Source organism: Cebidichthys violaceus, unplaced genomic scaffold (assembly GCF_023349555.1).
Source record: "Cebidichthys violaceus isolate CVI_PGR_0920_01 unplaced genomic scaffold, fCebVio1.0.p SCAF_4, whole genome shotgun sequence".
NCBI classification, from domain to species: domain Eukaryota; kingdom Metazoa; phylum Chordata; class Actinopteri; order Perciformes; family Stichaeidae; genus Cebidichthys; species Cebidichthys violaceus.
In genome coordinates, this window is record NW_027176594.1 from 18,440,978 (window position 1) to 18,464,404 (window position 23,427).

General features: G+C 42.1%; 1 protein-coding gene across 4 annotated transcripts; it reads left to right on the forward strand.

Moving 5' to 3' along the window:
* The first annotated feature begins 1,547 nt into the window (after positions 1-1,547).
* On the forward strand, positions 1,548-23,063 carry tmod1 (tropomodulin 1). Of its 4 annotated transcripts, none has more exons than XM_068726721.1 (13): positions 1,548-1,827; positions 2,028-6,133; positions 6,264-6,325; positions 6,458-6,594; positions 11,416-11,572; positions 13,280-13,396; positions 14,862-14,951; positions 16,178-16,308; positions 16,861-16,968; positions 17,240-17,383; positions 17,996-18,140; positions 18,855-18,954; positions 20,842-23,063. In XM_068726721.1, exons 4-13 carry the CDS (start codon positions 6,472-6,474, stop codon positions 20,858-20,860), a joined length of 1,134 nt encoding a protein of 377 aa, XP_068582822.1. In that variant the 5' UTR covers positions 1,548-1,827; positions 2,028-6,133; positions 6,264-6,325; positions 6,458-6,471; the 3' UTR covers positions 20,861-23,063. The 4 variants fall into 4 exon arrangements, with proteins under 4 accessions (XP_068582822.1, XP_068582823.1, XP_068582825.1 ...); XM_068726722.1 differs by having other exon boundaries at positions 6,019-6,133; XM_068726724.1 differs by lacking the exon at positions 18,855-18,954.
* Positions 23,064-23,427: the final 364 nt, after the last annotated feature.

Here is a 23,427-nt window from a genome sequence, read left to right on the forward strand (position 1 = left end):
ATGTTGACTGTAAGCAGTTAACTGCAGGAACGGCCATTCGTTTAAAAACATCTGACTTTGGTTGATAGTGCTTTATAGCCAGAAACGGTGTTAAAGTGCAAATTAGCAATTAATTACTGACTCAATTATTTAGCTTCGCGTCTTTTGCGCTTTTTTTGTTGATTCAACTATCATTTTCAAAATATCTTTTGGTTTAATGTTTACGTCATCATTGATGATATAGGCCAACTCATTTTGTTGGCTAGCGTTAGCAGGCATGGCACATTAAAAACCATTCCTGCATTAACTGGAAAGGGCAGACAAACGGTCTGCTAGCGTCTCATAAGGTACAGTAGATGCTGCACTCTGGCTTGTAAGGTGCGTCTCTGCCGCCGCCGCCATCTTGCAGCAGCTTCTGACCCATTAAAATAGAATAAAATGTGACTTTTGTGCTGCTTTTGGATGTCATAACGAAATAAATGCCAAAACCAAGCAGCAGGGATCAGCATTTCACAGGCGACAAGTTGTTTTACAATATTTTACTGTGATGAACGTGTTGAATTTGATATCAAAATAAATTCTCCTTATTTTAACCTTTCATAACGTTATGTGACTGTCCTGAAACTAAGTTAAACTATCTTTGTCAGGGCAAGATTAAAAGATGATGGTTCTTATTGTAGTTACAGTAAGATGCTGAAAATGAATCACTTTTTATAGCCTAGATGTATGAGATTAGAGATATTTTAATTTCACTTGTACAAAACTACATTGTGAAAATATCAAACTGACACTTTGCATCTATAAACTATGTATTGCTAATAACCTATGTATTTACTATGTGGTTAAAAACTGGTGAAAGTATCCAGTTTCATTCTCAAAGATAGTTTCTTTCGATATAAACGTGAGAATACGTCTGACCAACAGTATAGTTTTGCCATCACAACGGTTTCCTTCCTGGATGGGTGACGTATTTCCGTTTTCGGGTCATCCGTTGGACAAAGGCAGCTAATTCACCGGCGTTAAAGTTAATAATTAAAACAATATTCAGGTTCAATATTCTAGTTTAACACCATTGAATCAACGGAAAACATTACACAATCATTTATATCAGTATTTTAAGAGGCTTTATATTTTTTATTTATTTATAAATATATATATGAATCTCGGCTGTTTCCGTTTAGTCTTGCTGCTAAGCTAACTGGCTGCAACGTCATAGAAGACTGATTCTCGTATCTGTCTGATTTAATGCAAGCGTTCACTCGTCGCTTTGGAAGGACGTGTAATGGAGTATTTTTACATTATTTATATCCACTTAATGTGTGTGCACGAGAAACTGCTAACATGATTATAAAAAGCGAGCTCGAGCGGTGCACACGTAGAAGTAGTTTTGTACGCATATAACGTTATAATTTCACTTATTGATTGAATGACAGTGAGTCACTGAGTCCCACTATGGACGCAGTTGCACTGCATGACATCACTGGAGTGACAGGGCAGCCGTGTTGGGGGGGGGAGGAGGAGGAGGAGGAGGATCTCTCCCCTTAAGTTTACTTTGCCCTTTGCGGGAGATGAGATTCAGCCTCCGCAAACCCGCCGAGACACGACCAGGGACGGGGGGAGGAAACTTTGACAGCACGCTGCTTAAATCTACTGAATTCGGGATTATCTGCGGGTCATGGACGGTGTCGTCTAGTTGGGAGTTTTTTTGCGGATTCCCGGGTTGTGCGCCTGCAGCAGAGCGGACCTCGCAGTGCGACTCCAGGCGGCTCTGAAGGAAACCATATCTGGTCAAAGTATTCGTTGCTGTCACCCGGCGGGACTGTCCGGCTATAAATAGCGCCGGAGGAGGTACGGAAATAAATGCAAAAATTATACTGCACACTGTACAGCAGTCAAATTAGTGAAGATCACACAGCAAGGTTCAAATAATGTACAGGACTACGCTTTACTCCGAGAAAATAAGTTTCCATGATGTCATTGAGAATAAAGGAAGCTTCTCCAGTAATACTGAGGAATAGAGTTGTTTTACTTTTTATTTCACTGTTAAGGTTTTCCTTCCCGTTGGAGAATGTCTTACTGGCTGTTGCAGGCATCCCTCTTAAAGTAACGGCACTCTGCAAGTCCTAACACCGCAGTCCTGCACGTAAGAGCATTTTAATGCAGTCCTTATTATAAACGGTAGAGAACCTGCAAGAAAAGTCATGCACTTCTCTATTTCGACTCATTGTGATGCCTGTCATCCAAATGCCAAATGAGTAATTATTATTATTTTGTGCTTCACCTTATGTATTTACCTTTGTGTAGCCTACAAACTTAAGATAGATTCATACAAAATAAATAGAAAGGCTTGAGTTAAGTTGGGGTCATGATCTAAATTGTCACCTTGGTGGTTTATGACGTGATCAAAAACAGTATCCATGTACAGTTTTTAAATGTTCAAGGAGAAACTGTAATCGGTTGCATTATTGAGTGCTGTGAGATGCGTACGTCACTGCAGAGCCTTATAACCTTTACGGTTTTCCCTCTTAGCCTTTGTTGAGCACAGGCTGCGTACGGTGTTGTCTACTTTGTTGAGGCTGAACTTCAGCTCTGGTCACCTCTCTACAGGAGCCCTTTGTCCCTCATAGTCGCACCGTGTTTCACCATATTAAACGTGCGCTCATAACTATGTTCTTCCCTTGGATTAGTAATGTATCAAGTTAGCAGCTAGCTTGAAGCGACGCTGACCAGTGAAGTGACACGCGTGACTTTTTGACCTCTGCAGAATGCAGAAATGGCCAGACCTCAAGTCCAAGGCCCCTTCATCACACACACCATGACATACGACTCCGTGCTGGTCCCCTAAGTGGAGACCACCGACCCTCGGCACCAAAAGTCGGTAGATTGTAAGAATGTCTAAAAAATGACTGATCAAGGCTTTCACTCTCTACTCAGCGTTGCATACAACACGTGTAGAATAAATGGTAACTTGACATGAAAAATACACTTTCTGTAGTGTATTCATCTATTTTGGTAAGCATGTATGCATTGTATCAGTGCTCACCACTGTGTAAGTGGACACCCTTGTTACAGTCATAGCAGAAAACGCACACACAAACACACACGCGCACACACACACACACACACACACACACACACACACACACACACACACACACACACACACACACACACACACACACACACACACACACACACACACACACACAGACTGACTGTCCGGTAGCTTATCTCAGCCACACACACAGAGGAAAGCTGCCCAGTTGCTTCTCAGCTGTTTTCTGCTGGGCCGTCCCAGAGACCGTTCTAACAACTGCAATCTTGCAAAAATAGTTTAGACAGACACCAAACGAATGAAGCTCCTCTCCCCACAGAAGATAAACAGCACAAAGCATGATGCAGCCTGTAAGCAATGTCTCGTTATAGGAATATTGGGGTTATGTTTTGTTACCGAGTCCACTGGTCCACCTGCAGATCAGGATATTTAAGGTGTTTTAGAGTTAAATTTGCCAATTTTAGCGTTATGTTTTTATTTGTATCCGACTCTATAGAATAGTTCCTCGTTAAAGTTCGTAGGTATGTGTGGAGGGTAGAGCCTCCTGATCAAGCTCCTATGTTAGCTGAGTTTGACCTAAGCTTAGAGAGGACAGGAATTTATCTTGAACTTCCCAAACTGAAGAACTTTTGAGTGAAATATTTACACGACACTTACTGTACATGTGACGATTTTTTTTCTTTTTCTCATGACGGTGGAAGCTGTTTGACGACATTAAGCAGGAAGTCGTCTAAAAGTCTGCTGCTGTGCTCTCAGCTTTCTTTTATGTGCTGATTTAGTGGCTGAAGGAGTTTTGTCAGTTTTTACAGAGATGTATGTGTGTTTCACAGCAGAAAAAAAACTCAGAGCAGCTGTTTATGTTGATAAATCAAACAAAGATTGACAAAGAAATGGCGGTTAAAGCAGGCAATCAACGTACTTTTGTTACAGAAGCGGCTGGTTTGTGTAAATCCGGTGTCATTTAACACCATTTTTAACGCTTTTCCACACATTTGCCGTGATAAATGATCCTGTATACTCTGAGAGGCTTTAGGACCGGACAGGCCTTGATCAGAGGTCAAGTGTTGATGACGACACACGGTACATTCTGGCTCAGTTTTAATTGTCTGAAATGTCCTCCATTGGAGCAGAAGCTGGTAGAAAGGCAGTAAAAACAGGCACAGGTCTGTTTGATGTCATCAGAAGCAGGCCGGCTTCTTCCAGCAGACCTGCAGCGTTACTTGGAGATCAGCCCAGTTCTTCATCTTCGGTTTTGGAAACTTGTCTTGTCGTGGAGCTTAGAGAAAGCAGAACCTCAAAAAAAAAAAATCGACATGCTTGACTCCACCTGTTAGGAGTTCAGCCAAAACACACTTGCTGACATACTTAAGATCAAACAGATATCTTTCTGCTCACATTTACGCTCCTTGGATGCAATATTTTCTGCACTTTGGTTGGGTTTTTGAGCTACATCTCAACTTTTTCTGCCTAATTTGAGAACAATGTCCTCCTTTGATGCAGGCTAACTTATCATTAGCGTTGTCATGTGGACATCAATCCGCAGCAGCTCACACCTTCCTTTCAAACCCTGAGCCACAGCTTGAAGGAGCCGTGGCTCAGAGACGAGCGTTCGAGCGTATGCCGAGCGTTCGGTGCTGTGACCCTCAAATGTTCTGCTGCAGTTCATCCATCATCAGTGCTCTGGTTCTACTACAGCCAAGACTCACAGAGAGTGGAAAACAGATCTCCAATCTGTCCACACTGCCAGCAGAGATAGGAAAGCACGAGGAAAAAAAAAAAAAAAAAAAAAACGCTTTTCAGGACAAGATAGGTTTATCTTAGGTTGACTTTCACATTTTTCTGCAGAGAGCTTTGAGAAAAAATAAACAGCACTTGTGGCGGTGATTCATAGCAGAGGGGTCAGCAACAGGGTTTAATACTGGGAGGAAATAGTGCGTCAACATCACAAGTCAACAGGTGAAAACGTACTCTGCTAACTATAGGCTTGATTGAGGTTAGAATCACATAAAAGGGACTCATATACATCAGACCTCTGTAGTTGAACTAAGCTAGATGAATGTCAGTCATCCATCTGTTGTTGATAACAGCGGATTTTTATACCATCGACAGGTTGTCTTAGGTCGCTTCCTTCAGTGACCTCACACGATTTAACGCTTGTTATTCTTGTCAAACGCATTTTCCTGTCACCTTCTACATTACCCAGTAGTTTGGCCAACTCCCAACCAACAACACGGTCTGGGTTATCCCTTTTCAAAATGAGTACTAGATTAAGCATGAATATTCTTATTGTTTTAATTCTGCGCACCATATGGCCAACATTCTTGCAGAAGATTATCAATGTCACCTGTCACCAATTATGGACGAAATATGGCCTAATTTATGAGGAACACGCTCATATAAGATCAGTACCACTCTCAACTAAGAGCCAGTTAGCTTAGCTTAGCTTAGCTTAGCGCAACGACTGGGAACTGGGGTAAACGGCTCTAAAGCTAATTTATTAACATGTTATATCATGTTGTGTTGAATTGTGTATCGTGTTTTACCGGTTTGCTTACCCAACTCTGAACAAGAAAGCGAAATACATTTACAGATTTATGTCAAATTCCTTTTATACCATAGCTACCCTGACAGAATCCAGCTATCAAATCCGTTGAGGTTAATAGGACACAAGCAGGAAAACCTGGAAGTTGAAATTTGAAAACTTCCAGGTTGAAACTTCTTATAGCTAGCCAAACGCTTCTACGTGCAACTTAAACAGCAGAGGAATGTGAAATGACAAAAAAAAAAAATGGTTACGTTCTTACACAAGTATGTCAGACGCGGTAGTTCAATGAGGAGCTACTAAAAACTGCAGCCTACTGCATGGCATAAAAAAAGGAATATGATGCTTAACATCTTTCTCCATAGATGTCTTAGAGTATCTATTGCTTTCTAATTTTGAGAGCCATCAGTCTGTCCTCACTCTGTGCTTCTGCCTCCTCCAGGTCTCTCTCTCTCTCTCTCTCTCTCTCTCTCTCTCTCTCTCTCTCTCTCCCAGGAGCGCTACAGGCACTTGGCTGCCTTTGCTTTTATTTCACCCCTGAGCTGGGGGCCATTGAGGTGAGAGCAGGTTTTTTTTTTTTAAAACAGTAACAACAAGTGACACTCACCATGAATGTTATTAGTGCTTTCTCTGCTGTTTCTCTCCACAGATAAAGATTTTGTTTTGTTCTCTCTCTCAAACTCGCAGGGTCTTGCAGGCTCCCAATCTCTTAAAATTAGTTTTTTCTCTCGTTTGGAGGGGTGATTGAGGTGAGGGAAGCGTTTGAATATCTCCCAAAGCCCTTTGTGTGTTTGCACAGCGTCTATTTACCCTGGCAGCACTGAATCTCACATCTCGGACACATCTCCGAAAATAATGAAGAGACATTATCCACCTTGCAGGTGTGCTGTCCATCATGTCGGTGATGAGGAAGGAGATGGAGAAGTACCGGGACATAGACGAGGACGAGCTGCTGAAGAAACTGTCAGAGGAGGATCTGCAGCGATTAGAGGATGAACTAGAGGAGCTGGATCCTGATGTAAGTTTATAATATAAAGTCCCTATGGAGGAGTTTCTGTCGCTGTGTTGTTGTCAGTGGAGAGTTATGGGGTCATCCAGGCCTAATAGAGGCCCCTGGTTTAATATACTGCTGCTGCACTTTTCATCCGCATCGCTGTCAGCTAATTTCAATTCAAGTGCAAAACATTTGAATGCCCTTGAACGCACAGCGCTCATGAGTACGTGGCTGTAGTGTAAATAATGGTTTGTCTTAGTACCGCGGTGGCTGATGGATCGTGCATTAAATGCAGTGTGTACGAAGCCAGCCAATCCAAAGTCTTAACACGCGCTCAGTGGGCAGTTAGTGTTACTGCACAATGTGACTGTGAGGTTGACTGTAATCAAACTAAAGATGTGTGAAATGTATCTGATGACTCACACCATTACATTTATAAACATATAGAGATTTTTTTTTACAGTAGATAAAGGTATAGAGGCTAAAATAATAGGTGATTCATCACTTTTTCGATTGATTAAATTTGGACCTTTGTCAGACAAAACAGTTTGAATGTGTGATCATTAGAATTCTCATCTTTTTGAATCTGAGAAAAATCGGATTCCTCTGTCTCACTGCTCACAAACTACGATCAAACCATAAAGTTGCTGATCAAATATGAATTAAGGTTATTTTACTGCTTTGCCTATATCTCAAGTTTCATGTTTTCAGAAACATATTCTAGTGAAAGCTACTGTTTGGCTGTAAAATGAGACCGCTGGGCGGTGCTTGAAGTTGGCTGGACTGTTTTCAACATGGCGGCCGGTGCAAACTTTCTCATTTTAGAGCTAAACCGTACACTAAAATCTGATTGGTTGCTTTTCTTTGAGCGCAGTGGAATCTTTAGGAGCAATAAAAGGAGGCAGAGAACCCTGCTTTTATTTCACAGATTATCTCGTGTACCACTGTCAGGATTTAGACAGTTTGAACAAATATGATTCAAAAAAGCAGAGATATATCCGAGAAAATGCCGCTTCGTCACCTTCTGCGGTATCAATTACAGTATTTCTCTGTTAGCATTAAGGTCAGTCCATGGGAGGCAGGGCGGCATATCATGTTGTCACTATGCTACACAAGGTGCAGTACATCACAAGTTGTACTCATATTTAGTTTCTGTTACTTTTTATGGCGTGTTTATCCTTGCATTCGATGCATCCGCCGCCAGCTTGGTACCCTCAGTGATGTGTCATGGGTCGAGTTGGTGACAGCAGCTGTAATAGCTTTCTGATGAATGTCTGACTGCTCATAAAGTGGCTGGATTCCCCCTCAATGCCAAGGGGATGACTGGAAGGGTATAATGTGCAGGACTAAGTGTGTGTGAGTGTGTGAGTGTGTGAGTGTGTGAGTGTGTGAGTGTGTGTGTGTGTGTGTGTGTGTGTGTGTGTGTGTGTGTGTGTGTGTGTGTGTGTGTGTGTGTGTGTGTGTGAGCGAGACCGATGCCAGCAGTGAGGGTCCGGAGGGACTCCATGACGTAAACAGAGGAAACAGTGGGAGGCAGTTTGTGCGTCGCTTACCTTGTTTGTGCCGGTTTATGAGGGTAACCTGTTTCACAACAGTAAAGTGCCCCTTTGCTCTGACACACACTGTAACCTTCCCAGCAAGGCTTCTCACATCAGTTCCAGTAAGCCATTGAAAAAAAACAAAAAACTCATCATGTTGGACAAAAAAGAAAAAAAAAAAACACAACACGTCTGCCAGCTTCACTGTTATTGTAGAAATATGAATTTATTGTCGATCATCTGGAGAACATTTTGTGTTTTTTGTACATACAGTACTGCATCACAGTCATACTATGACACACTACAACTTGGACTGGCTCATGTTGTTTACTTCTCTAAGCCATCACTTCCCTTAAGATTGGAGACATTTTTTTGGATTGAAGCTCTAACAGGCTTTTTAAAATCTGGAATAGGCCAATACGAATCTCATGTACCTAGATCACTGGTGACATTTCTCAAATGATGGAACGTTCAACCTGAAGAGAAAATGTTCACTCATCTACTTAATAACTTAAAGCTGCACTACCTCCTATTTTTAGTGAACATTTGAATGTCTTTCAGATCATTGTTTTTACTGTTTTGGTTCACTCTTTGCTCAAGGCCGCAAACCCACTGTACTCTACCTGCACAGCACCAAACGGCTAACAGACAAAGATGAAGCATATGACAGCTCCAGATATCTGTTCTGAAGAGTTGGTGGAGACCAAACCAGAGCAAAAAGCAGAGTGAATATTGGGCTTCGGGTGGCCAGAAAATACAGTAAATGCTAACGTTCCTTTGAGACTTCTGGATGCGTAAATAAGCAACATTTTGCCAAGTTTGCCATGTCAACTTTTTACGGTGGTCAACTCTCCTGTTTACCCCCCCCCCCCCACCCGAAATATAACCATCAGTTATTAAGAAAATGTCACATTTTACTCACATGCTGAAAAAAGTGAACCCCTGCGTCTCAGCCTTGTGTTCACGGAGGCTTGTAACTGTACAGGTGGCATTCATGTGTTCACGGAGGCTTGTAGCTGTACAGGTGGCATTCATGTGTTCACGGAGGCTTGTAACTGTACAGGTGGCATTCATGTGTTCACGGAGGCTTGTAACTGTACAGGTGGCATTCATGTGTTCACGGAGGCTTGTAGCTGTACAGGTGGCATTCATGTGTTCACGGAGGCTTGTAACTGTACAGGTGGCATTCATGTGTTCACGGAGGCTTGTAACTGTACAGGTGGCATTCATGTGTTCACGGTGGCTTGTAGCTGTACAGGTGGCATTCATGTGTTCACGGAGGCTTGTAACTGTACAGGTGGCATTCATGTGTTCACGGAGGCTTGTAACTGTACAGGTGGCATTCATGTGTTCATGGAGGCTTGTTGTAACTGTACAGGTGGCATTCATGTGTTCACGGAAGCTTGTAACTGTACAGGTGGCATTCATGTGCTCACGGAGGCTTGTAACTGTACAGGTGGCATTCATGTGTTCACGGAGGCTTGTAACTGTACAGGTGGCATTCATGTGCTCACGGAGGCTTGTAACTGTACAGGTGGCATTCATGTGTTCACGGAGGCTTGTAACTGTACAGGTGGCATTCATGTGCTCACGGAGGCTTGTAACTGTATAGGTGGCATTCATGTGCTCACGGAGGCTTGTAACTGTACAGGTGGCATTCATGTGCTCACGGAGGCTTGTAACTGTACAGGTGGCATTCATGTGTTCACGGAGGCTTGTAACTGTACAGGTGGCATTCATGTGTTCACGGAGGCTTGTAGCTGTACAGGTGGCATTCATGTGTTAACGGAGGCTTGTAACTGTACAGGTGGCATTCATGTGTTCACGGAGGCTTGTAACTGTACAGGTGGCATTCATGCGCTCATAGATGACTGCTGAGAGGAGGAGAGAGGGTTGGGGATGACAAGGGAAGGTAGAGTTAGAAAGGACAGGAGACGGAGAGACAGAGTCTCATGCTGGTAAAAATAACATGCCGGGGACCCGGTTATCTGCAGCTGATATAAAGTGTGACATGAAAAGCTTGGCAGTGACGGTGTGATATACTCCTGGCTTTACTATAAATACTTCTGTAAGTCACGTGAACATTTACGAGACACCGCTTGAAAGACTGAATGAGAGAAACTGGGAAGAAGAGAACTTGTTCTTTTATCTCCAAAGAGTATATTTCAAACCATGTAATAAATGGTAAATGTGTGGCGTACTGGGAAACATACTTTGGTACGTTTTTGAAAATGGTTTGCTGAGAGAGTGAGAGTCATGAGGAGAGAGAAGTGAGTGCTGAGAGGACTGATAAGATACGAAGCTATAAGTAGCACTTGTAAGAGCTTGGCCTTGAATGTTGCTTTAGGTTGAAAATAACGCGGCGAGCAGCAAAGCTCTGGGAAATGTCTTGGTTCTGTGTTGGGCTGGAGTAGAGATAGGATGTATGAGTTACATCTCACTAGGCTTCAATAGTGTAATATTGTTAAAATAATGTATTATAAATAACACATTTCAGATTTGGGGACAATTTGGTCTTATGTTAGTATGTAAAATGTATGAAAAGTAAACGTGTATTCTGCCACGGGTTTGTGTGCTTTTGTTTCTTTTAAACTTACGAATCACTAATGTGCCGTACATTTCTTTGTCTATTTTATTTATCTGGTGATGATCTTATTTATTCTCATTGCCTTTAATAAATGCGGAGGATGTATGTATAGCTATAGCTACAGTGGGTTAAAGGTGTCCTACTTTTCAGGTTTTCTGTTTCGTCGTTGCTTATCGCAACACTCATGGCGATTGCAGGCGTGTTTTTGATTTCACTTTCTCAGAGATCGCCTCTTGTGATATTTCCCGCTGACACCCAGTTGGTAATACTGTAAATGAAAGGCCTTTTTTTTAAAATCAGCGGACCGTATGCTCAGTCACCATTGTGTCCTCACTCGGCAAAGATAGTAACTTAACAGACATCCATTTAAATGAAAACTGTTTAACTGTTGATTTTTCAGAATAAAAGACTGAGGTTGAAGATTTAAATCCCCACAAACCCTGCATAAAGGATTCGCTCCTCACTTCTAACTGGAGTCCTCAATGGTTCCACTGGTGCCTGGAAGATGTGTAATGGAGATTACTGTTTTATACAGTAGTGTTACCGTAGCAAGGAAAACATCCAAGAGTAGTTTGTTCTACATTGTTCTGCACTGGTGTGGCAAGGCAGGACTTAACTACTGTGATTGGAAGAAGGAAGTGAGACTAATTCGGAAAAAACAACTACTTTTCCCTCCTAATACGCAGTGCCAGTCTGATGTAAATTCTCATCCTGGTCTAGAATGCATTGTTGCCAGCTGGGATGCGGCAGAAGGACCAGACCAAGAAATCCCCGACGGGAACGTTTCAGAGAGACAACCTGCTGGCCCATCTGGAGAAACAGGCCAAAGAGCATCCTGACAAAGAAGACCTGGTGCCCTTCACAGGGGAGAAGAGAGGTACGAACTTGTTCACCTTCATAGTTAACCTACTTAGATCAGAAGGTGGCTTTGTCTCGCTCCTTGCACTGTTGTTATCAAGTGAAAAGATGACAAGAACACCAGATGTCAACACTGTTTGGTTTCCCTAAAGATTAAACATAACGGAGTAATAGAATTACGTGAGCTGAGGGGAGGGTGGATATTATGCGTTGAAGAAGATTCAAATTAACACTCAAATTATTAGACGAAAAGTAAGCCTGCAAACCTTAAAAGGTGTCTCACAAAACACTGATTTCACACTTCTAGCATGGACATCTCAGCTATCCATGAGAAGGAGGATTTTTTTTTGATTTTTTTTCAATTCCCTGAAGGGTGATTGGTTCTACCCCTCTCCAGGCCTTGTGAGGCCTGTCAGCACCGGTCCAGTGTGGACACAGAGGTGCGTGACTGATGGCGAGAGATACCAAACATCTCTATGTGAAACTCTAGTAGGTCTCCGTGCCGTCACTGTCGCCATGAACTTCTTTGCTGGCGTTGTTGCTTTAGGGCACTTGTCCACTTAAAAGAGCAGCTGTAAAACTGCAGGTGGGGAAAGTGAGTGAGTGACAATCTCCCCTCCCTCAACAAGTACGGTCAAGGTGCCGCTGGGCAAGGCCTTTAACATCTAGTTAAAACGCTCGGCTTCGAAGCGGAGCATTGTGGGCGGAGTTGCTGCTGCGCCCTGTTTGAAGCTGTCTGTCACCGCTCCCCTTCTGCTCACCCTCCACTGGCTGAGATGACGCCCGCTGAGGGTTGCAACATAGCTTGAAACAGGTCCATTTTTTTTTTTTTTTAATTGTCACAACTGTTAACGGTGTGATTTGCGGGTGCGGTGGTATGATTGAGACGGAGAGAGAGGAGCGCTCTGGGTAACATCTGGGTAACATCTGGGTAACCGTCTGGCTGAAATCCGAGGAGCTGATCACACGAGCGCAGACATAGCGGACCTGTCAATAAAGACACAGACGTCTGGGTCTCTGTCAGTCAGACCCAGGTGTGACGAGATGAAGTGATCGGCTCAGCTGTTACGTAAGAGAGCTCTTAGTTTGACATTTAAATTTGAAACAATTATGTCTCTATATTCTCCATTGAATAAAGTTAATGGTCTTCATCGTTTCTGTAATTCATACTGACTTACTGAGTTCTTCTGCCTAAAAATAGATGTATTTTGAACCAGTTGTACTGCGTCCGTACGGCGCTGATGCCTTCATGTCATCTCGGAGTTCTGAAACTCTTCTCATATATCAGACTTGGAGCCTCCTGCTTCTACATGCTGGCTCGCTGTTGTGTCTTAGTGGGATACTTCAATGGAACAGAACATCGTTCATATTATAAGTTACACCTGTGCTTTGCCTACTAGGATAAATCAAAATGCCATGTCAAGGCCATTTGCTGCATGGAAAACGTGTAGAAGTACATGCTTGTACTCAGCTAAGTATTGTATAATATACCACGGGTTTCAATGTGACACCAGCACTCACAATTTCATATACCTTTATATGATAAAGTGCCAAATGTCCAGCCGTCGTGTGAAAACACCTGTGTGAGTGCCGAGGGGGACCTGTAATTCACAAGTCTCCAGTAAATACAATATATTAAACATGTTGTTCGCTAATCGCTACATGCCAGGGATGCTGGTGGTTGTAGCGTATGTCTCTGTATTGAGTCCATCCACTCGTGTTGTAGGGAAAGCCTTTGTGCCAAAAAAGAGGGTGGACCCCATCATGGAGAATGTGACCCTGGAGCCGGAGCTAGAAGAAGCCCTGGCGAGTGCATCTGACGCTGAGCTCTGTGATATCGCAGGTAACTCAGTCCCACCCACTCACATCTCCTGTATACATACAGTGTGTGCATTTCAGGTTCAGAGGTTTCATTCTTCTCCTATTTTCAACCACATATGCACACGTTTTTTTGTTTTGTGTCTCTTTATCAAAAAGTTGTTATATTTGCAACTTTAAGAAGACACTACTTTTACCACAGCTTTTTACAATTATCAGAGTCCTGGTGTTGAAGGCAGGTTAGAACATACTTCCAATATAAAATAAATCTGATTTTCATCCAGAATTGTTTTATCAGTTTTTCCTGTGTTTATAGCATTTATAAAACAAGAAAAAGATGAACCTTTTGGATTTTCTTTAAAACTAAAAACTAACCAGACACGCTCCCCCACATACATACATAAAAACATCTGAATGAAGGATATTCATGGACTGGATCTCGTGCGCTACAGTGCAGGCGTCTGATTATGCTTCATCTTCGTCTTCTCTCACTAATCGGTGGCCTCGACTTCCCCTCCATTCATCTACTTTTCCTTAATCCAAATCTTCTCCGTTTCCTCTAGCAATCCTTCCATCTTCCCTCCACCCTTCCCCCTCATCCCTCCATCTCCTCCACCTCCTCCATCCCTGCTGGATATCTCTGTTCACTAGCTGAACATCACCCGGGGTATCTGTAGACTGCACACACATTTGTCTTTGCATGGAACGATTCTGGCCCTCCTGTGATGTTCGTGCTGTCGGCTTGTGTTAGGCAGACATTTAGTGAAACCCCCTGCAGCTTGACTCGGGGACACAGAGTGTCAGGTGTCTGCGCTGCACATGCATTACACATCATCGATTCAGTGTAATGTATGGCGAATGTCATTACTGTGGCAAAAAAAAAACAACAACTTTGTTGCATGTACAAACTTTTAACACATTTGCTGTAAAGATGACTGACATTTGAACGAGTGATCCGGATGGATTTAGCAGCGGGCTTTTTTTTTTTTTTAAATCACACTTGTGGTAAATTGAGAGATCACAACTGTGAATGCTACAGTACATCCCTATTGAGAGGGATACATTACAATGTATTATCAAGCAATACTGCCGCAGAAATATTTTCAGAGCGCGAGCCCCCGGAGTTGATGAAGGTGACTTCTACAAAGAGCAGCTTGGTAGCCTGTGTTCCCTAACTGTTTATGTCTCTCTGTTCCCTCCTGTTTCTGACAAACAGACGAGTTGATCATTATCTCATATACTACTACTCAGAGTAGCTGCTCGGTCCAAAAACGGGGCGGCAAAACGAAAGCCAGTACATGCTCGGTCGTTGAAAAGGACAGTGAGTTGCTCGTGATGCTGCAAGTGCCGATGCGCTGTCTGTATTAGCATGGTGGTCAACTGTACGGCTGTAACTAGTCGATCATTAAATCTATAGACTCTTTTTCAGCATCTCTCTCTCTCTCTCTCTTCTTTGTTCATGCCCTTTGTTTCTTTTCATTGTCTTCCAGCCATCCTGGGTATGCACACCCTGATGAGTAACCAGCAGTACTACGAAGCCCTGGCCAGCAGCAACATAGTCAACAAGCAAGGCCTCAACAGTAGGTGACACACACACGCATACACATGTACACGTTAGTGCGCATGTGCTAAACCCTATGTAACTTATATTTGTTGAAATCCGCCAGTTGCATGAGCTTGTCTTCACTCGGTTTCGATCACAGATGCATTTGCTGCAGGGCTTTTCAAGTCGCAAGTAGAATTATCCTAAAATAACGCAGATCACTCAACTAGTTTGCAGAAAAAGAATCACCTCATTCCAGTAAAATGTTGAAGCCAGTTTGACTTGGACCGGAATCAAGTGGAATGATCTCACGTTGGCAGAATGTTGGTTTATTTTACCAAAGATGTGCGGCTCAGTCTTTCTGTTGCACTCGCATGCACAAATATAGTTACACAAAGGACCGCGCGGTTCAATAGATGATGCTAATTGTATACATAGGTTGTCCTATAGCTCCTTTAGGGAATATAACTGATGACTCATCTGTCTACCCGTCATCTTGCACTACACAGTGTAAACTGTGGTACATTACTTCACACACACACACAGAGAAACACACATGCTAATGAGCCATTGTTTATCTTGCGTGGAAGCTCATCCTATAGATTCTGCTCCAGCTCCAAACACAGACGGAGGGCGAGCATCTCACTTCCAAATATGACCGGCTCTCATAAAGAGCGCTAGCTATAAACCTCCGTCAGCTGCTCTGTTCTCAGTGCCGACGCACAGGGCATGAAAACCTGTTTGGATTTTTTTTTTTTTTTGTTATCGTTCGAGCATTGTTTCACATGACGGAAATTGAGTGTTTCAAAAGCACACAGTGAAAAAAAAAACAAGTGGACCACACTAGAAATGTAATCCCTCCAGCGTGTTCTGGCTCTACTCCGGGGCCTCTTACCAGTTGGACAACCCCGGAAAAACCTCCACAGGGAGGGAAGACCCTGAGATACTTGAACTCCCTCGCTTGAGGCAGTGAATTATATATATTACCCAAAATGTCTAAAACTATTGTATTTACTACTATTAATTTGTTGTGCTGCATTCTACGCCAACCCCCCTGTGATGGATTATCTACAGTGAGAAATGAAATACACTAAACAAAAATATAATATATAAAAGTGTATATATTTGAATAACATTGAAATGATCGTAAACTGACTGCCTGTAAAGTGGGATGAAACAAATACATGTATGCTGTGCTGTCCATTGGAAAATGGTCACCAATCGGCATATATCCTCTTGTGTGTGCTGTAAATGTGTGTGTAGGTGTGATCCAGTGCACTCAGTACAAACCAGTCCCTGATGAGGAGCCCAACTCCACTGACGTAGAAGAGACCCTGTTGAGAGTGAAGAGGAACGATCCTGACCTGGTGGAGGTCAACCTCAACAACATCAAGGTAACTGTGCGTGTGTGTGTGTGTGTGTGTGTGTGTGTGTGTGTGTGTGTGTGTGTGTGTGTGTGTGTGTGTGTGTGAGGACTGCTGTATTTTTTATCTCAAAAACAACAGGGTCTGATTTTGATTTATTTTGGATTCTGACAACCTGCTTGTTGTAAAGTTGTACATCTGATATGAAACATATCATCTGTCCCTGATGGTATTTGTCTTTTTAGTACCACTGAAGGAAACTAAACTTCGTCTCACAAAAGATTCATATCATGTTTGGTTATATTCCAAAAAGCAAAAACAAACAAACCTTGGTGCACACAATTCCGTTTTTACATTTTAGTTTTGCAGATGGGATTTAAAAAGTTATTTAAGTGAAATATGTTTGTTTTAATATTTTGTAAATATGCAAAATTAATTAATTTTAGAGCATAAACTGAATTTCTAGCACAACATTTTAGGCATTCCATTGGCAGAATGAAGCACTGTTTCTGTAATGTGAAAAAATTGGGAATTTATGTGACGAACATTTATTTATTGACAATAATGTTTTTCTGTACCCAGAACATCCCCATTAAGACTCTGAAGGCGTACGCTGAGGCTCTGATGAAGAACACTGTGGTGGAGAGGTTCAGTATTGTAGGAACCAGGAGCAACGACCCTGTCGCATTTGTAAGTCACAACTGTAAATATATAATATATATATATATATATAATACTGCACAGAATCCATGTCATCTATCTGAACTCAAGTCCAAGCCCCAAGTTATGGTATCATTCTATTATTAACACTTTCTGTCTTCAAACCTCTATCAGGGTTTATCTGAGACTCTTTATTTTATTGCCAATCTTGCTTTATTGCAACAATAAAAATAATCTCTTCTGTCTTTTTTTTTTTAAACAACTGTATGTAAGTAAGATACAGTTATGTGTGTTTCCTCAGGCCCTGGCAGAGATGTTGAAGGTGAACACGACGCTGAAGAGCCTGAACGTTGAGTCCAACTTCATTACAGGGACAGGAATCCTGTCCCTCATAGCGTCTCTGCAGTACAACACCATACTACAGGAGCTCAAGATAGACAACCAGGTACCAACACACACACACACACATCAATACACACACAAACAAACTCACCTGCATAGCATTGATGCAGACCCATAGTTCATGTGACAAGGAAAAGTGTCCCAAAGCACAATCAACCAACAATAGCTGCTAAGAGTGAACAAATCCATGTGAACAAATCTATGTGAGTAAGTGTGTGTGTGTGTGTGTGTGTGTGTGTGTGTGTGTGTGTGTGTGTGTGTGTGTGTGTGTGTGTGTGTGTGTGTGTGTGTCTGGTAGTGTACACAGGCCATCTTTGCCACTTCGGTCTAATGCTCCCTCATTGCATTGCCATGTGTCATACTGCATAGTTGTACATCTGTGACTAACAGCGCGCTCATTAGTTGAACTTGTTGGATGATCCTGATGAAGCATGCCTCTTCATCCTCTGTTGCCATGGAGATCACCGCCTCCATCCGTAGCGGCACAGTTTTGCGGAGAGGATGGCAGTCATTTTGCGTTCTCCTCTTCTCGTCTCTTTCGCCTAACGTTTTCCATATCGCGACCTAAAAATAACCGTTTTTGATCGTCATCACTTCACAACTCTTTGTGTGTCTCCTCCTCCTCCTCCTCCATTTCTCTCTCTCCGAACTCCAGAGCCAGCCGCTGGGCAACAAGGTGGAGATGGAGATAGCCAGCATGCTGGAGAAAAACACCACGCTGCTGAAGTTTGGATATCATTTCACCCAGCAGGGCCCGCGCCTCCGAGGCTCCAACGCCATGATGAACAACAACGACCTGGGTGGGTTTACAGACACGCACATGACTCATTCCATGTCTGAGAAACTGCATTTGGAACGGGACAAAAGTTCATGAACTGGTCCAGGTCCAGTAACGGTGGTTATGTAACCTGTACACAGTCTTTCAGTAGTATTGCATTTGGCAGTGTCGGTTGTTACGTGCGTCAGTGCTGACACTTTATCTTCACTGTATCTCCTCGGGTTCTACTTTAATCAGACCCTAATGGAAGGATCAGAGTGATATCATCGGCCGTAGTATGGCCAGAGAGCCCCAGCCAATCAAAACAGGGGCTTCCTAAGTTATGACATCAGCACTAAGAAAAGAGTCTGTGCATGAGAGAGAGAACGAAATGAAACCGGTGGACGAGATGCTTCTCGCTTTGCCCATGCACAGTTTCTTAGAGTAGTTATTTGACTTGCTGTCTTTGTACTAATGAGTTGATTTAACTCCTCAACGAAAACTTTTAAGCGGCACAAAATAAGCACTTGTTAAGTTTGTTTGTGAATATGCTCTTGAACGTAACCTAGCAACCTTTGTTTAGGTTTAGAGAGTGAGAATAAGATGAAGCGGTAGGCTTCACCTCCACCAAAGGTTAAAACAGAAGTTCGGAATTATGATTACATTTGTGCTCGTATTGTTTTCACAAACCACTTGAAGTTAAGTCCATGTGTCGTAATCTTGTCGTGCTGTTTTCCTTCCCCTCGCCATCTTGAAGCTCGAGTCGTCAGGTCGGAGTCGGACGGCTCCTTCACCCTCACTCTGTCTGTTCCTGAGCTGGAAAGGGCCTTTGGGAAAAAGTTCAAGTCCAAGACTAAGTAAAAAAAAAATAATAATTAAAAAACCTGCACAGCCTTGCCGTTCTCCTGCCAAGATCACCTGGCTTTTTTCCAGACCACTGGAGACCTCTGCCACCGTCTGTCATACTCCGCTGGGAGCTTCTGTTGTTTCTCCACAGCACCTATCATCACTTTGCCTCCTTTCAGCTTTTAGTCATCTCTGATCTGCAGACACCACTGACGGTGGCTCCCAAATGTAGCTGCTGTTGGCTCCACGGTCCCCACCATAGTCCGAATATATTTCACCTTAGAACAATTTCTTTACTTTTCCAAAAAGGCAGTAGAAGAACGTCTGCTCGACAAGGCAGCGGCAACGTCTGGTCCAGAAGCAGGGAAGTAACTGTAGGATATCTACAAATATGAACATATTCTGCTCAACAGAAGTAAAAGAATGAAAAAGAAACCTAAACATAAAATATTACTTTTAAATATGAACTTATTGCAAGGCGAGAATATCCGCTACTTTTGAAATACAGAAGAATAAACAGCAGAAAATGTTAAATGAAAGAAGCTCGGCTTCTGTCGTAAGTCCTAGCAAGGACCAAGTCATCCATCCCCTAAGTGACAGCACAACAGCTTCCACTATATACCTCTTCTGCCTTTGCTTACTATAGCAGTTTTTGGGGAGTTCACTCTTCTTTTGTCTTCATCTGCTGTTTTGGCATCGCTTTCCCAGTAATACATCAGTGCCATGATGTATTCTTTGGCCACTTTATTTATGTGTCTCTTTGGCCTTTTTACTCTTTTGATCACTCTCTTATCCTGACGAGCTGTTTCTACTGTTCCTGCATTGTCTGCAGGCATTTGGCCTCTTCTGCTGCACCTCTGTCCTCTCTTCCTCTCTTTAAAACGTTGCTCTTATCCAGAGCGTGATTGTTAACCTGGCAAAGCGGGAAACTGCTCTGGTTCCCCGAAAGTCGTCAGGTTCATTGTGTGGCAATCTGTTGGCGATCATTTGATACCTTGCAGATGTTTTTGGTAATATTTTATGCATCACTAAAGCACAGTGTAAACTAAAAGCAAAGTGACCTAAGAATGCAGGTGAGATGATTTTACACACCAGACTCTGTTTACAGGTGTTGAGGATGCATTATGTGACAGAAGTTGGATAAAGCTTTTCGTGGCACCAGAGTGATAAATCTGATGATACATTTGATGATACATTTGATTGGTAAATGGAAAGAAAGGTTCTAGAGAAGTGAGTTTACCACACCGCTGTACCAGACCATTAGCCACCACTTGCATAACTGACCAAACTGTCGACGAGTGAGTTGCATTGTGGGTAATGTAGCCACCGGGTTTTGATGAGGAAGAAATATGAGGATATCTCTGGTTCTGCTGCATTGATTTTGTTCTAGGAGTGCAATGCTCAATCGGAGTACTCTTTTTAAGGCAACACTTAACTTACTGTTGGCCCTTGTTGTTTCAGTATATATATATATATATATATATATATATATATATATATATATATATATATATATATATTGTTACATGGTGCATTTTTCTAAATATGATCGTGTGATAAGTCAAATTAGTGATGATCACTTGTCCCGGGGCCATAAAAGGATAATCCAGCCCTTCTCTTATCAATGTCTTCCTTTCTTCTGCTGTTTTGCTTTCTCCTCCTAGAGCTCCTGCTAAAGCCACTTGAAACCTGTTACCGTTTTTTCTGTTGCATCTCTTTGCTTTGCTCATGGAAATAATGCTTTAGCTAAAGTTGTAGTTTATGATGACGACGCACATGTCTGTTTTTCTAATTTTTCTCTTTCTCTGGGCTTTCCCTTCCTTCCTCCTTCCCCCTCATCCTCATACCACTATATATTTCTTCATCTGTCAATCTGTCTCCATCTCCTCCATCTACAGTAAGAAAGAGAAGGCTTGAGGGAGGTCCCATCTTCCCTAAGTGTCGGACGAATGTGTAGAGACCAGGGCCGCCCTCGTTCCCCTTCGACCCATTCTACCATCTTTCCAAACCCCGTGCTCTCCAGCCTCACGTCCTCCGATGGCCTACCCAGAAGACCACGGCCATCGTTTCAGGTTCAATTGTCTCTGAACTCTTTCTACTTTCCAGACTCTTTTTTTTTTTTTTTTTTTGGTAGATATTAAAGGATCCAATGGGATTTTATCAGCAGTGTCCTTCTGAGCTCTCAGTGCAAAAGACGAGATTGTGTGCTTATTTTTTGTGCTCTGAAGTTTGAATTTGTGACTTGGGTTCGAGGCGTGGGCATTTGCTGTAGCTCTTTGTATGAACTCAACCAGGGAAGGCTTTGCCGTTGTGAATCCATTAATATCTCCTCGAGAGTCTAGAGTCCTTAATAAAGGGGGCTGGAGGTGTGGTTTTGAATGTGGGCCCACTGAAAGGTGACAGAACACTTTTAGAAATCCCTGTTTCTATTGATGAGTTGAATGAGTTCTAATTATTATTATTAATATTATTATTATTATGCTGTAAATGAGTTTGTGCTGTCATTACTGCTGTTCCCAAAAGCTTCTACTGTTGCTTCAAGGTTGACATAAAAGGTGTTTTCTACCAATTATTCACCAAAAGTCAATGTCCCATTTCAGTTTAATAGACCTAAAGAAAGCTCTGTGAGATTAGATGTTGACCTGGTGTTGTGGCCTTTTTTTTTTTTTTTTCTAATTTGGTCCAAACAGTATTTTAGTGACTCACCGTCCTCAAATACTAAGCTACACAAATTCTTCAGTAATGGACTGTTAGATTTATAAACCTGGCTACTGTGAGAATTGTCGCTCTATACAGAATATATTTATTTGTGACAGACCTGGGGAAAGAATCAGAAGCCACTCAAACACTTCATTTCACGGATTGATTGTGCTGGACAGCGTGATGACTTGTGTAAAAAAAAAATGTTTCTGTAAATGAAAATGTACACTCTAATTACACTTTACATTGTTATACTATCCAGCATGTATGTTAGCAGCCCTTGCAGAGCATTCCTGCTAGCTGGGAATGGCAACTGACAACTTTTATTTCCCGACATTAAATATTCTATGAACCCACTGTGTTGTATCCTACGAACACCGTGTTTGTTATATCGAAGTTATAGTCTACAAGTCGGACTGTAATAACCCAAAGGAACAGCGAGTATTTGAATGGACTTCTGTCACACTTTCAGCCAGGTCTGGTTTGTTGATGGTGTGTGTTTGTTTTACATTTACTGGAGCTAAAATGTGTGGTTTGATACAAAATGGTTTGTACCGTTGACTTTCTGTTTGTTACAGGTTTCACATTAACGCCTTGGTCCAGGCTTGGAATATTTCAGTGGACACAGATTTACAAACACAGGAAAACCTCTAATGTCTTTACAGCTGTCAGATTACACAAATCCATCCATTGTGTTTTGAATAAAACAAACGTTAGCAGCAGTTTTAAGAATGCTTGTCGGCTGTGACGGGTCTTAAATCAACACCGGACATCTGAAATGTTGTTTTTACGCTCTGATACTGGATGAATCCTTTAAGAGTTCACGATGGACATGTTCTTCTTATTGAGGGCGAAGCATGTCTGTGAATACATGTTCATGTCCTTGTTACCAACTACACAACTACATGCCGGTGATGATCTACGCTGCAGTGTATTTTTGCAGCACTTAATTCAACTTAACAGCACAGTGAACTGCTGATGTAACAAGAAACTAGAGCGAATACGTTGCTGTCTGAAAATAAAACTACAAGTTGCAGACTGGAAAGTAAATCTGACCTGACCATGTCATCCATGTTTCCTTGATGCCAACAACTGTACCTGATACTGACAGCATGCTGAAGGGTTCGATAACCCTTTCATGTTATTTAATATCACTGCTTTGTTACTCTCTCGTCAGTGCTGTGGGTGTTGTTCAACAACTGGTAATTATGGATGTAAACATTTCTAAAACAATAAGTAACTGAATGCCTAGAGGCAAAAGAGGCCACTCAAAGTCTTTGTGTGTCCAGTTCTTTTTTTTTTTTTTTTTTTCAGTCTAGTGTTTTCTGATATTTTAGTGGTTGACTCTGTTTTGTTAGACAGTTCACCTTTTTTGGGTTGAATTTTTGCAAATAAATGAATAAATAAAGCTTGAAATATGTCTTTGTGTACTCCCATATATAGACAACAGTGCCACCCTGTGGCAATATAGAGGAAATACACCAAGTCAACTATAAACACTTACAATTATTAATGCACTTGCAAATGACAAGATAGTACAACTTGTAAACCACACTTTTGTGTTTCATATTTACATCTTTACTTAGGAATTCATCTAATAAATAAATAAATAACCAAAACACTGACAATGGAAGATCGTGGGTAGATACTAATAATAAGGAATATGAAACTAAATGTTTTGTTGTTTAAAATATAAAAAATACAAATTCCCCTGGTGAGTCTGTGAGTGGTCCTGGCATCATGTGGTCCTGGAGGCACCTACTGTACAGAAGTAGTTTTGAGTA

What these genes read in the sequence shown, in the direction of transcription:
- tmod1 (XM_068726721.1), top strand. Translation starts at nt 6,472, where the DNA reads ATGTCGGTGATGAGGAAGGAGATGGAGAAGTACCGGGACATAGACGAG. An exon ending in CTTCACAGGGGAGAAGAGAG is followed by an intron (nt 11,573 to 13,279) that starts GTACGAACTTGT and finishes CTCGTGTTGTAG; the next exon opens with GGAAAGCCTTTGTGCCAAAA. An exon ending in CAACAAGCAAGGCCTCAACA is followed by an intron (nt 14,952 to 16,177) that starts GTAGGTGACACA and finishes ATGTGTGTGTAG; the next exon opens with GTGTGATCCAGTGCACTCAG.